At 38.1% G+C, this 18838-nt stretch overlaps 1 protein-coding gene across 17 annotated transcripts in view; it reads right to left on the bottom strand.

The window, feature by feature from the left end:
- TBCK (TBC1 domain containing kinase) overlaps positions 1 to 18838 on the bottom strand; it is a 158008-nt gene that overhangs the window by 44640 nt on the left and 94530 nt on the right. For 14 of the 17 annotated variants that reach the window (XM_082316533.1, XM_082316531.1, XM_082316526.1 and 11 more), the window contains 2 exons: positions 13527 to 13702; positions 8650 to 8809 (listed from right to left, as the gene is read on the bottom strand). In XM_082316533.1, coding sequence (XP_082172659.1) covers positions 8650 to 8809; positions 13527 to 13702 — 336 coding nt within the window. Of the gene's footprint in view, positions 1 to 6789; positions 7911 to 8649; positions 8810 to 13526; positions 13703 to 18838 lie in introns of those variants that run through there. The other 3 variants (XM_082316522.1, XM_082316523.1, XM_082316524.1) reach the window with 3 other exon arrangements.

Here is an 18838-nt window from a genome sequence, read left to right as displayed (position 1 = left end):
TCCAAAAAGAGCAAAATGTCATGTTTTTCAAAAAAAGCCCAAGGTGCTCTTCTGAATTAATGCCACAGACTATCTAAAGCAGAAGCTGACACCTTGGACTTCGCACATGGGCTCTATTTCCTTTATAAATGCTATCATAAAGTATCAACTAGAAGTTTAATAACAGGCACCTGAATACATAATCTGTAGTCCACTACACCTGATTTACAGAGGTGGTCTTAAGACAGAAGATAACATGGTGAGGAGACAAGCAAATGGTTACTTCATCCTTAGTAACCTGTAAACCACCTACATTTAAAAGAGAGATTTATTGAAACATATATAATGGAAATTTAATTGTGCACCACTTATACAGGTTGATTTTAAGTAGAAATGAACCTCTGTCATTTCTCAAATGTATCAAACGCTTGTGTTGACATTACTTCTGAGATATATCTGTTTCCCCATACCACCAATGGATCACAGTCCTCTGTAATGCTTCTGTTTTCCTTTAGACAACACCACTACTTGGGGGAAACAGAGTTATGCCACAAGACTTTAAGCTTTTTCTTTTCTGCCTCAGGTGGCCTTTCCTCAAAATGTACTTCCCAAGAAAGTTCAGTTACGGTGTGTTTACTGGCTGCATCTAGCTTGAACTTCCTCGTGCTACTTTCACAGCAAATATTATGTATGAAAGGATGAATATGTGAGCAACTTGTTTAATGACTACTATGTGATGGCTTTGGTGAAGACTTTGGAAACACTGTTCCTCTATTAAGTAATGCATCAATCTGTTCCACATAAAACACCCTTCCTGGTGAGTATAACTGAGCCAGAAAATTGTAATTTGCATTTGAAAGCAGTCAGCTAAGACTCTTTCATGCAAATACAAGAGGTCAGGCTTTCAAAGACAGACAAGATCACAGCAAACGCATATCAAAATTTGGGCAAATATTAAACATTTTATCCTGTATTGGTGTTGCTCTCAATACAAAGAGTGTAACAGGACTGCTCCTTTAAGTACCGTCAAGAACCTTAATAATCTGCACATTGGAGCATTTATCAAGATGTTTCTACTACCCTGTTCCAAGCAGTAAAATCACAGCTTTCAAGTGTGCTGAATGTATTACACCAGGCACGTCACATTTTTAGACTGTCTGCAGCAAAGAGTCTAATAACACAACGGCTTGAGCAGCATCGTTCCCAGCACCCTCCAGGCTAGCCATCAGGGTTGCTATGTACACATTATTCACTTTCACAGACATTCTTGTGACAGGTTGTAATTAAAGGGCAAGTTGGAAGAGAAGGAGGAGTAACATACTGTACCAGAATACCAAAAAAGACTGCTGTGACAAATGTTACCAGGGTATAAATGTTAATATCGTACTCTGAAAGAGTCAGGAAAAAAAAGAGGTACGTTAAAAGCTGGAGGAGAAATATCGACCAAATTTTGTAGTACTCATTCATTGCCACAAGATTATTATTAGTTTTTCATTTGTAAACATATGCTACGCAAACGTCTCGGGGACTGCAGTCTGTTTTGCTGTATGATTTCAGTCAAGAGTTCACACACTGAAAGCACACCATAGTCAAAGTGATCAGTCTAGAGCTTTTTAAACAACACTTTCCATAAGCCACAAAGCAGACCCAGCACACAACGTTATTTTTAGTTTACTTCTTATATTAAATGATTCCAGATAAATGAAATGGCACTTTAACACCAAGGGAAAGATAGGCACCTAAAGCCTCCCATATCAACAAAACAGTGCCTAGTTAATGGTTACAGTATTAGCATAAACTGAATGGAAGCACAAAACACAAAAAGCACAACTTTGTGCAAACACGTACTACACTAAAAACAATTTCAAAAAAGTGCAGAAGTTACTGCTCTAACAAGATCAAGGAAAAATTCTTTACACACAGACCTGGCCAAAAAGGAAGACTTTCCATTCCATCAGTACAAAAATACAGCAGTAACTTAAAGGACTTTCATGGAAAGATTTTAAAATAAGCCTACACAAACAAGTATTTAATAACTGGTTTCAGAATAAATTTTACTGAGAATGAAAGTAAGAGTAAACACTCAAATTTCTCCAAGTAATAAATTTTAAACACCTGCATTTTTAATTTTCCACTTAGAAATTATATATAAAGAAAAAAAAAAAACAGCTGAGAGCAAGCGCTTGAAAATGAAAACTCAATCGCAGAGATTTAGCTGTTGTAACACAGCTAATTTATACTAACAAAAATATATTCTGTGCACCCAATACAGTTGAATGGATTGTAAAATTAAAATGCAGAAAGCAAACCTATTCTATTTTTGATTCCACAGAAAATAAAATAAAGCTGTATTGAATAGAAATACGTGTTTTTAAAAAGATGCATAACAGTTGGCTTGAATATAAAAATCATGAGACTTTCTGAAAGATTCTACCCTCCTCCAAGTCTAAAGATTGAACATTTTTCAACATCCAGGGCAAAGAAATACTTGATAGTGAAAAACCTTTCTTCGTGATTTGCAGTACTTTTTACTGCCACCACCCAAACTGCCAGTTTTGTCTCATTTCTTCTTGAGCTCCAGGACAAAAGTCTTTGGACCTCCCACAGAATGGACACATTCCCTCCTGAAGCAGTCAGTCCGTCCTCTTCAAAAGCTGATTCAGATACAGTTTAGAGAAAAGCAAAACAATACTGCCCCAGACAAGCAGTATGGATACTGGAATTGCCAAATTCACCAATACCATTCTAGCCAGCAATATCCTTACACAAGTCTCCTGGACCTATAACACACATCTAATTACGTTCATTACCATCTCTATTTCAGTTATCACTATTTCAGGTTCTCTGAACCAGAATACCAGGAAATATAAAACACTGTCTCGGAGCTGAAAAACAGCCCCAGAAAGGGATAAATCTATGTTATAATGCAGTAGCCCTGAGTCATAGGGATACAACCTAATCCGTGCAAGCTCATGCAAGGACAAGGGTGCTCTTTCAGAGGTGCAGACCACAAAGACAGTATAACCAGACTGAAGGAAACTCTGGAGCCTGACAGCACCACTCCAGGATTCAGGTTCACCATCTCCCATCTTTCCTGTCCTTACAGATCTCCCAGATGATTGAGAAGAGCTGAGATCCTGCTTGCCAGCATCTCTCAGAAGTCAGACATATTTTGATAGGTAAAGCTGAGGACTCCACAATTCCTCATCTCAGGAACATCCAAACCTCTGTGTAGTAAGGCACACAGATGGGCCAAACAATGTCTACATCAAACAACCAACTAAAATTTCTAATAACTGTAACCGTCAGTCTCAGTAAAGATTAAAAAAGAGAACTTATTTGGAGTTTTAGAAATAGCCTGCTTTCCTTGGCATCTGCCTCAGAAGAGGAAAAGGAACACTCAAATTCTGTTCCTGAGCCTCCATCTTTCATTTTCCCCTTTTACTCTTTCATACCTAGCTGCAAAGGGGGAATATTTAGGTCATCTCAGCGGTACCTGAGGCATTCAGTGCAAACTAACCAAAGCCACTGACAGGGCAGAATTACAACAGCATAACACAGCTCCTGGCTGGCAGCCCAAGTGTCTTTCTCGGGCCGTGTGAAGAGCAATGTACTGGCAACAGCAGCTGGGCTATCTTCTGTCAATGAAGGAAAACATGCATACATGTTACAATAATAAAAAGGACTAAATAAAATAATACAGACTTTACAGAATAAAATAATGAAGACTTAACCATGTCTTGGGTAGAGTTACAACCAGGAGGATTGTTGCTGCTTACCTAAGCCTTTCAGTCTCTTCAAAATATAAGCTTAATCTCTTCCTCTTTAAAGGCAACAAAGAGGTGCCTGATGATTCCAGTAGGCTCTGAGTCTGAATGCAGAAGGGAGGGTGATGCCTTAACAAAACAAACATGAAAAAGAGCCATTCTGGGAATCATAAGGAGCCCCTCCATCCCTGCAAAGAGAAAATACCTTTGGTTTTCATTCCGCTTGTTCAATCATTTTTTTGCAGAGAATATTTATGAGGAAATGTAGAATCTAAAAGACGTATAGTGGAAACACATCAAGAAGTTTATTGCCTAATGTCTATTTACTTTCACTCCAGAAGTTTCATTAGGCCCTTCTAAGTAAATGTATCTGTCTTTAGAAGCATGAATGCACCTACCCTTTAGAATTCTATGCAAGACCTAATCTTCAGATCACCCTATGAAGTTTCATGGGTATCCATTTGTGTTTTTAAGACAGGTTTATAATAAGAAACCAGCTTCAGCATGCAGGGATTTGCTTGTCTGGCAAGGCCTTTTTAAAGGGCCTGAGGGAGGTGACAACAAAATTACACAAATTCAGTGGTAAATGGACACTTTAACCTATGTGTCTCAGTCTTCATATAAGAAGAAATGCATTTTTGGTAGTGTGCCGAGAGACAGAAAATATTACTTTCATATACAAAAAATTATTTTTTTCCAGGCTAGGAACATGTTATACGAAAAGAATCTTGAACTTGACCCTCTCCCTCTTGCCTTGAAAAGGGTCAGAAAGATCTCATGGAAAATCAGTACTACTTGTCTTTGCTTTGGAGATAATTCATATATTTTATCTATTAGCTACTGTGATGCAATAAGAATGACTACTTTGCTTCAGTAACTTGTAGAAATTGTCTAGACAATGTATTTATAGCAGCATAACTTATTTAGACAAAAACTAATCAATGTAACAATCACAAGTTACAGTTTAGAATCTATTTCCCTGCTATAAAGATAGATGTTTTTTAAGCTTTGACTTACAGCTTATCTAGCCATCTTTTTCCAAGGCAAGAAATAAATGAGTTGCTAATTATTAGATAGATTAAAGTGTTCTGTATACTTTATTCTGTTACAGCATTTAACTGACAATAAAACACATATTAAACCACCAGGGAAACACACATACATATATTAAACAACCACATCACACAAGTAGAAGCGTGCCACTGTCAAAATTGAGTTGCCAGAGCATGATTTAGTATCAGGTAAGGTATTTCTCCTGTTCTAATTTCAGTTGACATTGCAGTAATACAGACAAAAAGTTGGAAATGGAAACAGATGTCTTAGCACCCCAAAACTGACTGAAGGAGGGGAGATGAAAAAGTAATGTCACCCTTCCAAAAAAAGACCCAAACCAATCCCCATCCTACATATACATAACCATGATCCGCCTGTGCACTTGCTGTAGCTCAGACTACGAAAGTGACAAAAGTTAGGAGACGTGCTATTTGCCTTGCTCCAAAAAAATAAGCTACAGTAGAGCACTCATTGCCTATTTAACTATTATACTCCCAACTGTAATGATCCCTTGCCCATACTGGAATTTACAAGGTACTTATCTATCAATGGATGTGGGAAAGGGGAATTTAATTCAGTTAAGAGATGCTGCCGCTTAACATATTTAAAAGTTAAAAATCAAAATAGAATCTGGTTGATTAACTCCAGCATAATGCCTTTTATGGAGTTTTGCTGCTGTTTTCAAAGACAAACAAGTATCTGCTCTGTTAACAAGTGCCCAGAATCCCCTAGGTGAAGAAAGGCTGGCACAAAGTGAGAGCCAGCCTAAAGGAAGGAATATTCTGCAGAGAAGTGTGAGCCAAGCACCACCACACGATGCCAGTGCAAACTCCTCTTTACAATACCTTTATGCCGCTAATGGCACATTCATAAGGCTCTTGTACATCAGCCAATCTATTCATTTAACTGTTAGGGTGAGTAAATTAAATGGCTTAACAAGCACGATCACCCTGTTTTAATTCTGTCCTAAGGAAGTGTTCAACTAGAGCCAGAGCTATGCTGAAGTCTGCAGCACTGCTGGCTTCCTTTGCTGCCTGCTGGAACAGTGCTGTGGTGAAGTTTTCAGTTTTCCCTCTCGCCTATCAAGTTCTAGACAGTATTTTCTTTTCAATTTAAATGTTTTATCATCTGGCACCAAATCAAATACAAAAGATAGAAACAGAAAAGAAGTGTGAAAAGGGGAAAAAGGCTTTTTCTACACATCTGTTCAGTACACTCAACTTTGCTTTTTATTTTTAATTTATTTAAATGATGCCAAGTAGGCTACTAATACGAAACACAATTGAAAGAAAGATTTAACCTTCTAATTACAAATAGCCCCATAAATTATCAGTGGTTTTTCACACTTAGCCACCTCTCTCAGTCCTGCATAAATTTAAACCAAACATCTAACACAATCTCCATGTTTTTATTGGAGTAAATATCAATGAACACTTCTGAAAAATTCTGCTTTATGGTGAAGGGTCCAATTTGTGGCTCATTCCTTTTCAGCTGGAAATACATAACTCTGTTTAGAAAAAAATATATTTTAAGCTGAACATCTTAGAACATTTCTTTGGACAGAATTGTTTGTTTCCATGCATTCACTTTTATGATTGGATTACCTAGTAAAATTTTAAAAGTAATAGCTTGTCAAGCCTCAAGCTGCATAGTTTTGGACTGGTTAAGTTCATGAATAGTGGCAGACAGTTCTATGCAGCCATGCAGAGTAAAACTGAAATTAGCCTTAAAAAAAAAAAAAATCCACAAAAGAAAGGAGTTCTAAGCTTTATCAACACAGTCAAATGGAGGCTGGTTTTATATGTACTCTAAGGGTGTGATAGAGGTGGTGAGTCCCTACCAGTATTTAGGCTTCAGTATTTAATTAATCTGTGTTCAAACTGGTCAATCCAGTATTTTGTTGCTATTTAAAACTCTACACTCTTTAGTTAGACTTTCAAGAACTCTAAAAGCAAATCAAGAGGCAAAGCAGCATTTCTCTTTTATGGAAAGTTATAATATTGACAATTCCAGGTAAACCGGGTCAACATTGTCTCAGTTGCAGAAAGTGTGGGTTTAGAGAGTAAGGCAGCACCCTCTCACCTGACTGAAGCATTTGCACTTACTAAACACACTGCAAGTTTTCTTTAGCTGCACTGCAAAGGAAACACTCAATTTTCGTTTAACAAAACATTGGGAAAAAAAAAACCAACTAAGTTTGAACAAGAAGTGTCACTACATTACAGGATAAAATTGTATCTTCTTAGCTATGGTGTAACCCACAACCCGCACTGTAAAGCCTCTGTCTTTTCTTTCCTTCAGACGCTTGTTTCAGGTTGTTTCTTCGTTCTGTTTTAGACAGAATACCTACAGTGTTCCTTTGTTTCAGATAAAACATTACTGACTGGTCCTGGAAAACAACTCCCAGAAAATGACTTGGTATTATGTGGGATATCTCCCATAAAGACACTCATTAGTGAATGCCAAAGCGCCTTCTTTTTTCTGTTCCTATTCCTCAGGAGATTAGTGAATGGTTAGGCTCTTACTGAGATAAATTAGGATATTCAGTGATTAAAAATGTAATTGTTGAAAGCAGCTGCATAACCCACCATCAAACATGTAAAGCGTCATTTGTATCATCACCATTTGGCTCTTAGCATTTTATGCATTTTGCGTTTGTTCCTTTGAGGGGGGGATATTTATGCATTCAGCATTTTGTGAGCTATGGTGATCATTCAAGTTTATTGATTTCATGTTGAAATATTTATCATAGGCTTACCCAGATCTCACGCACAAACCTAGATACTCACTGACAAACTTTTTGAGATACATTGTACAGTCTCTTTTATGCCACCTCTGTTACTATTTAAGAGACATGATGTATATCACAAGTCCATTTTCTAAATGATAAACGCAGGTTAATAAAAGCGATTTCTCATACCACTTACAACTCCCTATATGTATAAAAAACTCCAACATGTGTCGTGCCGATGCTTCTGCTGTTCATCACATGAAGATCTTTTAATGGTCCACAGCCCTTCTTGTTATATCAGGGTCACAGTTCATGCCCTTTGAGTGAACAGGGTTAAGAAACTGTGGTGAACTGAAGGTATACCATACTTAAGAGCATGTCTTAAAAAAAAAAAAAAAAAAAAGAAAAAGACGATAACTTTCCTTCACCTGAGAGAAGAATGGCAAAAGAAATACTTCTACTTGCTATTCTGCTGGTTCACAAGCGCCACCAAATATTTAGTTATAAAAAGGAACAGGCAAGTCTGAATATTCTCCCCGTCTAGTTAAAGGCACTGACAATAAAAGTATCATATGGAAGTTACCAGTAGGAACCATTCTCCTCTTCGCTGAGCACTACTGCATGAGCTAAATGAGTCTAAAAAACTAATTAATACATTGTTTTATCTTTTTTTTTTTTAGTAGGAATATGAATTATATCTTATTTCCTTTGGACTTCGTAACATACCTGTCCCCACCCTATTATTTTGTGTGTGCTTACTAACAGGACAGAAAGTAAATGAAAGTCAGTTTCGAAAACTAGATCTTACCGATGCATGTTAGAAGTGCTGATGTCACTTCTATAACCTCGCAAAAATAAAGATTTTAAAGCTGAAAAAGGTAATGTTAAATAATTTAATTTCAAAACATCAACCTTCTCAGATGTTGATCACTTGAAGAGAAATGTCTTTGTCTAGAAGCAGAAATGAACAACATCAAAAAAATCACCCCAAATCCTGTCATCATACCCAAAGTTACTAATCTGAATTATCCAGACTCTAGCATTTATTTACTACTGTCTGCATTCATGCCACTGAAGTATTTTTAAGTATAAACATACATGTTATAGCAATATACTTACAGCAGCTGTGTTCTTCACTGCATTTCCTACAATCACCACAACTCTTCCCTTAAAGCTCTGGAGCGTGGCAGTTGCTGGGCACTGGATGAGATCCCCTTCTGCAGTAAATGCTGATGCGAACGGGACATTGATGCTGCCAGAAATGTGGCCACGATTAAAGCTGAGGAAGATCAGTTAAGGACATCTGAAAGGCGGAGAAGACTGTGGTACACGCACAGCTGTGGGATGAACCTGCTCTTCATCCTGGCCATCATGATACAACAGTGTTGGTCTTTTCTGGTAGTATATTTTGACAAACCTCATTTACTATGTACTCATATGGAGAAGACAACTTCTGACATTACACAGAAAAAAAGGACAGAATGAAGAGTTGTTTGTTTCATAAAGGACATAGCACAGCACTACAGAAACTGATCTGCTAAATGAAACACTTGGGGCTAAAGAACCAATATCCACAGTATACATATTTTTGTGGATTTTACTTCAAATCAGCTCTAGTCTGATAACAGGAGCCAAATACCAATAAGCAGCTGGAGCACCTCTTCCAGAGGAGTTTTATGCAAAAGGAATGAAGTACGTACAATAAGAACCAAAACTAAATATGGGTTATTGGAAAATTTCCTTAAACCTCCTGCCAACCCCCACAAGCCCCCTACAATTTTGGTCCAAACTGAAATTCTAATGTCCATGCACTCAGATTCCCAGACAATGAGCATTATGTATATTATCTGCAGTCCCACTAACAGCAAGTGTGTATTGGATATTGAAAAGCAAAGAACATATGAGTGCCAGCAACTCAGATATAGTTATTTATGCTTCACTTTCAAAGGATGATCACTCAATGAGATTTTATGAACAAATATTGAATGTGAAAGTCTCTTCAATAAAAATTAAGTTGGACCATGACTACCTGGATTTTATGAATTTGAAAATGCGCCATGACCTTGACAAACCTCTGAATTACTTTCATAGACTGTACTCACATACCTGGAACACTCCCCTTCCCCAACTGTAAACAAGAATAGCTTTGAAGAGATGGGAAACAGCAAAGTTCTGCAAAAATATATGCAATGTCAAATATCCAGATTAGTCACTGTTTATTACTGTACTCGCAGAAAGCTAGTTTAATTTATATTTAAATCCCAGAATCCTTTTACATAAAGGAGCTGCCTTAAATGGAGGTAAGATTTAATTGACTTAGGTTAATATTAGCATTCATTTCTCATTATTTATGTAACAGTTTCAAGCTTTATGATCATCATTGGTTTAGCGTGGGAAAAACATGGCTATATAAAAACATTTGAAAGAACAAAAGATTATCGCGTACCATTCATTAATTTGTCAGTTTGTTCATATTTTGAAGGGGAAAATTATGACACCCCTCCTTCACTAATCTGTGGCAACGCCCTTTCCCCAACCCCGTTTATAACCACATCACTCTAATTGCTACTAACCAGGGTAAAAGTTCTGAAATGATCATCATTTAGACAGAAAATGACTTTGGACTGATTTAGTTGCTCACACTTATGCCACTGAGTATGCTTAACTGATCAGAGAAACTTGACCTAATCTTTTAGAAAAGATATACAGTTGATATCAACATTAGAACCAAACTAGATGGATCCAAACTGTATTTGCTGTCATTCACATTCTCCCGTATCTTAAGTGTCCATCTTAAAACATTCCAGTACTAAGACAATTAACAAAAAGGCCAAGATTTTGTGCTACAGACTGAGAGACCATAAGTATGCAGCTATAACTTTCATAACAAGAATGGAAGGCTGCCAGTATTTCTGCTAACATGCTTAATGAAATGAGCCTTAGGCGAATTGCTGGCCAGCAGAGAGACTGCTTTGGGTATATTACCTTTTCATTAGAAAGGCTTCTGTTACAAAGCTGTCTGTTGGGAAAAAGGGTTAGTAGCTCGTGGCCTTGCAACATAAGCTTCATTACAAAACAATGCCTTAGCTTTCAAGTGCATCCTAGTATGAAATATGAAGCATGTTTGATACTTTCTGAAAGTCCTCTCATGCTTTTTTTGGAATCGCATTGAAAGCAAAGTGAGAGTGAAGTTCAGCATGGCAGGCATAGACAATGAGGAAGACTAACAACAAAACCTAAGAAACGATCATATTTTTGAAACACCTCACAGTGGTCTGCCACATTTTAAAACACGCGCCACAGTAACATACAGACTGCCTGATCCTATTGTACAGTTTCTTGAAATTTTGTGACAAACACAAAGACTGCTTCCTTACTGTGAGAATGAACAGGACACTGAGCACAGTATTCCTATGGTTCCCCATGCATATTCAAGAACTGCTGACAGTTTAATAGCTTCCTATATACCGTATGTTTTCGTCTACAACTGACATACAAACCACCTCACTCAAGGGGTAATTTTACTACCTACCAGGCTGCCTTTTTAATAATGACATTCCCCACCTCCTAATACCAGGAAGATTTAAGTCCACCCACTATTTAAAGGACAGGACATTTTAGTCTTCCATAGTCTCCAACTAGACCGAAACAACAGTGATTACAGTGCACCGTTCAAGCTATGGAGATTGTCTCTCTCCAGCGTGCCTCCTCATTCAAGAAATATAAATGGAAAGTCTGATTAAAATTTTGTAATATGAAAGACAGCCTCATAAAACCACTTACTTCATAGGAGTCAAATGATTTTAAAATAATTGAAATTTTGAATCCACTCTGCTAGAGTAGAATAGGATTAGTATGCCAGTAGAGTGGAACCTATTATCAAGCTATTAGGAAAGCTATAGAAACATTTAACCAAACGCCTTGCCTTTGATCCTGATCATAATATAAATAAATCCACTACCGTACACAGATAATAGCCTTTCAGTGCAATGACTGTAGTCTAGGCATTTTATATTACTTGCTCTCCTTCGGCATTCTCCTTGATGATTTCTAGGAAGTAGCTTAAATAATTAACAGAATGATGCCTGTAGAAATAGAAACATTATTTAACTTGGTAGTATTGAAGCTTTCTATGCAGTAACAATAACCTTTTATAGTCTTTAATTCCAGGGGCTTCTCTTTTAAACTGGAGTCTAAAAAGTACTATCTCTTGATGAAGAAATTCTCTCTCAGAAAATAGCCTCCAGTTTTACTGTTTTCTGAATAAAGAGGACCACATTTTCAACTATCTAGGTCCAGAAGTAAAGAAGCTGCTGGAGTCCAGAAAATAAAGAGTCAAACTACTCAGACACATGAATCTCTACTTAATTGGAATCCTTAACTGATGCATGAAATTAATACATGCAAGCAAAAGAAAAATTACTTTTTTTGTGTTCCTTTGACCATTCTGTTTTATCTACAGAGCAGATCACATTACAGGTTCAAGTTTGGCATACAATAAAATTATAATTCCTTGAAAATATAAGTTTTAATTTAGAATAGTCCAATTATACTATTCTTTTTACTATGTAAATAATAAATTTACCTCTACATAGTAAAAATAATATTTATTTTTCTACTTCACCATACTTTGTTATAAATATTGCTAAATATTTAATAGAGAAAAATGTTAGTGGCAGTGTTTTTCTGCATATAGAATTACCTTTAAAGTGGTATTTTAACATACTAGATGAAAAAAAACAAGGTTGAAACATTATTTATTCAAATTTTTACTAAATGTTTTAGCCCAAATATTGGCATTGATCCACCATTCACTTCACTGTCTAGAGTTTACACTTTCCTAATATGCATGCAGTATGTTAGGAGCATTTGTTAGGCACTGGAAGATCTTTTCTAATGGTAGAGATGTTGGGAGCCTGTTGAATCTCTGTCACTGAAGATCTTTAAGAATGAGCCAGACATACATAAAAGGAATGATCCTCCCTTCTCAAAGTAAAAGGTGGACTAAAACTCATGATTCTTTTGTTATTTTTCCAGTGAGTATTGTTTGCCCATTCAGAATTATACCTTGTGACACAGCAAGCTAAGAGTACATCTACTGCAAAAACAATTATCTACATCACCTTTGCTATTATGAAAGGAGCGATGCTTATAAAATTATACAAATACTTATAAATTATACAAACCAATAATAACTATATTCCCAAATACTCGGTATAACGTTAAGAGTTACCTTTAATAAAATCTTGTCATTATTCCCACTTTTAGATGGATGTCGATGAAGATGTGTGTTCCTGGCAAAGCACAGCAGTAAGAAAGACTCCCCCTTCCAAAACCCAAACAAACCCAGCCCCATAACTGTGCTACTTCAGAAAAACAATAAAAAAAACCCCTCCACATGCAAAGAACTATGTATTTGAAAAAGCACAAATGAGTAAGGTGTACACAGGATAGTGGCCCTAATAAAAATATAGCTTCAAGATACCTTTTCTGATCATAAGCTAACTAGATGACGTAAGTTAGGGCAGCCATATGGCTTCATTACCTGACAGTAGCAAGAAGGCACTCAATAGGAACTGATTTTCCACGGAGAGATTGACAAAACACACGAGCTATCAACTCTTCTCTATCTCTGCTTCCACTTAATTGGAAAGCCTCACACCCTTCCAAAATACTGGTCATATTAACTGGGGAAGGTCTGCTGACAACACCTGTCATAAAAAAAAGTAGCATTAAAGCACTTGTGCTACTGGTACAAAGTGGTTTCACTAGACCCACAGCTTAAAATTGGAAGGCAAAAATACATTTGTCCTCTTCTTTGCAAACCAGGTCTCTCCATGACAAAAAAAAAAAATCGGCCTTTGGTTCTTCCACTGTACCTCTACCACATCCCTTTTCATTATTTACCATTCTAACATCTCACTGCCTGCAGACAATGAGGAGGTAACTGACACAAGCATGATTTGGCAAGGCTGGCACTCAGATTTGAAGGATACTCTTCGCTGTTACGAATGTCCACCACCAGCAGCTTTGGCTTGCTAGACTTCGTTTTCTTTATAGGTGTTTTGGAATGACTTGGTCCTGTCAACTCACACAAATCAATCAGATCTTCTGCTGAAATTCGTGGTGACACCTCTGCCTTCAGGTCATCCAACTTGATGGAATCCCTAGACTTTAAAAGAAGAAAATTCATATTAGAGGCGATAGAATTAGAGACATGGTGTTCTTTGAAACTTCTACTTATTTGACAACCTCAGAGTGTGACAACTCAAGACAGAAATAGATCTTTTCGTTATAACTCTGACCTACTTAGAGTTAAAGTATCCATACAGAAAAGCTCCAGAGCAGTGCCAAATGCCTATCTGCCAATTATAGCCCTATTTTCTGTTGAAGTTGTTAAAAAATAAAATTGTTTGACAATCTGTGCAAACCATTTTAGTTTGTGATTTGTTAATGAATTATTCACTGTGGCTGAGAGAGTCACAAAACTCACAGAATGTTTCCCAGCATCAGAAATTAAACAAATTGGCTAGAAAGCACTCTCTGAAAGGAAAAGCTGAAAGGCCTCATGCTTGGAGCGGGAAAGAATGATAGCAATTGGACACTTGGCACAGAAACTGCAGGGATGCCTCTGTAAGATACAGAGCTATCTACCCCAACCCAAAGACTAGGCACAAATAAGGACACCAGAACTGTAAGAAATAGTCCTGTATTATAACCCAGAAAATTTGTTTCTTAGTTTTGGGGAACAGGGGAATTGAGGGACAGGACAGGTGACGACACAACACACACCATCACACACCTGGTAGTACTCAAGCAACTAGTTTGATAATACTTGTTTTTCATAAGAGAGCGTTCATTGTGAATTATCTCAGAAATATTCCTAAGTGCTAGCATTTCTTCACTTTACATTCTTAAAAGCTCATGCATATCTAAATAAAGCAAAAAACAAACAAACAAACAAAAAAAACAACAAAAAAACCAACCCTCCTTATTTTTGCAAATAGCAGAGAAAGCAAAAATGCTGTATTTTCATTAATTACCAACACATTCAAATCTGTGAACTGCAGCAGAAAAAATAAAATATGGTCACTTTAAGACAGTTGTGAAACGTTTGAAGCCATGTCTTCACCTTCCTTCAGATTGTTTTACACTGCTTAAATTTTTAAGTGCCATTACAACTACACTTTCACCCAAAAGAATTAGCTTGACTCACTCAAAATAAAGCATGAGGGAAACCTCCAGCTTGTTCAAGAGGGTCAAACTCGGATTCTTTACAAGCAATAGGCAAAAGGATCTGCAGGATGCCCTAGGCTTTTGTCCTTGGGAACACCGGGTTTGCAAAACCTATTTGAAGATCTAAGTTAAAAGACTGCTACAGTCACTTTTCCTGTTATCACATATGGAAACATGAGAGTTTTTTCTTTAGTCCCTCAGCTACCCTGGTGGAACTTCCAGAACCATATCCGCACTAAAAGGTCCTCATATCACTTGAGCTCAATGTTGAAAGTGCTTATTTTTAAAAACTTTCATACACTATGTAATTAAAAAATACATTAGCATGCATCATGGTGTTAAAGAGTTAATAAACTGTGCTTATTTATAGTCTTCTGCAGCAAGAACTTTTTTTTCTGTTGGTGCCATTGCCTCAATCTGAAAAATCACAGGTAAATTTTAAAGCAGCTTGTTAACAGGTTGGTTATATATGCAACCCCCACCCCACCCCCCGCCCCCAACATTATGGCTTACTCCAAGAGTTATGTACATCAAAGATACAGTTATGGAACTTAGTCATCTTACAACAGAACTGGTTTGTTTTGCGCAACCACTGTGCTCCTGTTGAGCACGAGGTCAAAAAGAGGCAAAAGTTGTTTATAACTAAGTCCACAGCTGTTTCCAGTGAGTTATTCTGGCTTGTCAGGAGACAGGAACAAACAGAATGACTAGAATTCGTTACAGAGAGCATCTTCTGAAAGATCTTCAGACTGTTTTGATGTCTTATTCTTGAGGAAGACCACCTATATTAATGAAATAGCCAACCATTTGATCATGAAGATTTGCTTGTGTACTGTCCTGGTTTCAAGCTGGGATAGAGTTGATTTTCTTCCTAGTAGCTGGTATAGTGCTGTGTTTTGGATTTAGGATGAGAATGCTGTTGATAACACACTGATGTTTTGGTTGTTGCTGAGTAGTGCTTATACTAATCAAGGACTTCTCAGCTTCCCATGCTGTGCCAGGTGCACCAGAAGCTGGGAGGGGGCACAGCCAGGACAGCTGACCCAGACTGGCCAAAGGGCTGTTCCATACCATATGATGTCACGGTCAGTATATAAACTGGGGGAGTTGGCTGGGGGGCAGCAATCACTGCTTGGGGATGGGCTGGGCATTGGTCAGTGGGTGGTGAGCAATTGCATTGCGCATCACTTCTTTTGTATGTTCTTTCATCATCATCATTATTATTTCCTCTTCCTCTGCTGTGCTATTAAACTGTCTTTATCTCAACCCAGGGGTTTTACTCCCCCCCCCAAATTCTCTCCCCCATCCCACTGTGGGGAGGGGAGGGTGAGCGAGCAGCTGGGTGGTGCTCAGTTGCCGACTGGGGTTAAACCATGACATGCACTCACTCTGCAGTTGTTCAGAACATGAGCACAGGCCTACAGAGAGGGACTACAGAAAGCAGCAAAATAAAAAGAACAAATAGAACACTATCATGTATTACTTTTGAGAATAAGTCCATACAGTGCAGTCAAAATTTAGGTCTTTCTAACAGTACCAGAGTAGCAAATTTTCTGCTTTGAAAAAACATTCCTTTTTTGTCATCTCGTTTTAGATTTCAGTGATCACACAACGATTCAAGACACTATGTGCTTATAGCCCGTGAAAAAAGATTCAAGAGAACAGGAGTAACACACTGAAGGAAATAGAGGCATTACTAATTAGTATTAGCCCAGCTGACTGTTGTTAGCTCTAGCTTTTGTTTCGGTTTCTAAACATACTAGTTTCTCATTTAATCTGAGGAGTATTCCAAGTTTAGGGAACATTCTAGAGAGAACAGAGAGGCATAGACCTATTTTCCTGAGTTATGTCCCAGAAAAAAAGACTTCTTAGACAGTGGTTCTGCAGTTAGAAATACCTTCGCTGTAAAGCAGGTTATGAAAAAGCACTCAAAATTACAAACAAAATCAGTAATTGTACTTCAGGGAATATATTAGCCCACCAAACTGCCTTTTCCATTGTATATGACAGTACTGAAAACAAAAGCACTTACAAATTGCTAGTCTCGCCACATGATTTCCTCCCAAGTTCAGAATAGTGGAGGTCATGATGCTTTATAATCAGAAAAATGCTTGATTTTCTGGGTAACGTATTATTTGTTTCAACAGAACAGCCAATACTCAAGGGAAACCTGTTTCCATAAAAATAAGCATGACAGAGGACACAGCCAACTCCCAGTTGCTGTCTAAAGCCACCTCCCAGTTGAGTAGCTGGATTTCTGCAAGAGGAGTCCAAGGAAATGCATGGCATCAAAGGGGAGGAGGAGGAGGAAGAACAAAGTCAAAAAACTCTTCTGACAAACTTCAGACTTGCTAAATGAATTCAACAGTCCATGTCTAGGGGATTCACAGCAGACACAAGTTTGCAATATCCAAGAAAGGTAGTAACGTAGAAAGAGTAGCGATTACATAAATACACATTTGGCTGAGACAGCTTAACTTGTCTGATGACTAAAACTGACAGACAACACTACACCCTCCTCAGGCGACAGCTTCTCCCCCAGGAGAATGTTTGTGGAGCAACACCGAGAAGGGGAGGGAAGCAAGCCTGCTGCAAAAAGAGTTCAATCCTTGATGCAGGGTCAGACAATTACAGGTAACAACGAACACTCAGGTAGCAAAGTCAGGCACTATAAATGTGGACTATGCCAGTGAAGCTGGCTGAAGTGACCTGAATTAAGTCTTCTGGAGAAACATTTACATTATGAAGGACTCGAATTACACAACCACTTCCTACTTTCATTTATATAATTCTTGTCTAATTCAGCAGATGGGATGAATGCCTCAGGAAAGAATAAAAGGTTAAGAGGCAAGCATGAAGTCTACAGCAGGAAAACAAACCAGTCAAAATTCACCTATACCGATATAGAAACATTTTCTCCTTATCTAAAAGTATAAAGCCACAAGAAGTGCTCCACAGGTAGACAATATCTGTCCTGTCAATAGGTTTTAATAACCTGGACAAGCATTTTTTTCCTTTAACGGGGTTGAAAATAAGGAGAAACACATTCAAGCTGTGAATTTTACAACCATCTTCACTTTGCTTTGACCTAGTATGTCCAGATCTGCCTAAATGGCTCCTCGACAGACTTGTGGGAAATAGAATTGCTGAATCAATTCTTTAACAACTGTTTTCTCAGACTAATTTATTTCCTTCAAATTGCAAACTGAAATATGTGCATGCACTTATAAGATCATCTTTCCTAATTACATTTAAAAATTTGACTTTATCTGCTGTATCTGGTAACAACTACATTTCATGTCAGACATTTTCTCACAGGAATTTTCTAATGAACTGTCAGTCAGCACAAGCTAAACATGGCTAACACCAAGTTGTCAATCCTTCTACCCAGTCCTCCTCACACCTCCTCTTCATACCATCATCCTGCTACGGATACCTGTAGTGTGGCACTGGACAGCTCTTGAGGCTGTCGCAGCCCCTGAGCACCCAGATCATAGAATCATTTAGGTTGGAAAAGACCTTTAAAATCATCCAGCACCTCAACATCCTTCTTGTAGTGAGGGGCCCAAAACTGAACACAGGATTCAAGATGCGGCCTCACCAGTGCTGAGTACAGGGTGATGATCATTTCCCTGGTCCTGCTGGCCACACTACTTCTGATGCAAGCCAGGATGCCATTGGCCTTCTCAGCCACCTGGGCACACTGCTGGCTCATATTCAGCTGGCTGTCGACCAGCACCCCCAGGTCCTCTTCTGGTGGGCAGCTCTCCAGCCGCTCTTCCCTACGCCTGTAGCGTTGCATGGGGCTATCTTGCAGGTTTTCCTGAACCTTTAACACCTTTCCTACTCCTCTCCACAACAGTGTTCCAGCTGTTGTCTGCCACCTCAGTGACTAGTCTCTTTGCCTCAGCCTGGCCAACTAAGAGGAGATGCACGAGGTGCAGGCTGATATTTTAGACAGGAGGCTTAACATTTGTCCTGACTGCCGGCTTCAATTCCCTGTTTACACTTTATTACATCATTGCAGGCATTGGTTTCCAGCTGTGAAGAACCAGAAGGAACCGTAGCTGAA

This window comes from Platalea leucorodia (assembly GCF_965183815.1).
Source record: "Platalea leucorodia genome assembly, chromosome: 6".
Classification (NCBI taxonomy): domain Eukaryota; kingdom Metazoa; phylum Chordata; class Aves; order Pelecaniformes; family Threskiornithidae; genus Platalea; species Platalea leucorodia.
The sequence above is the reverse complement of the archived record's forward strand: the minus strand, read 5'-3'. Positions and strand labels throughout refer to the sequence as shown.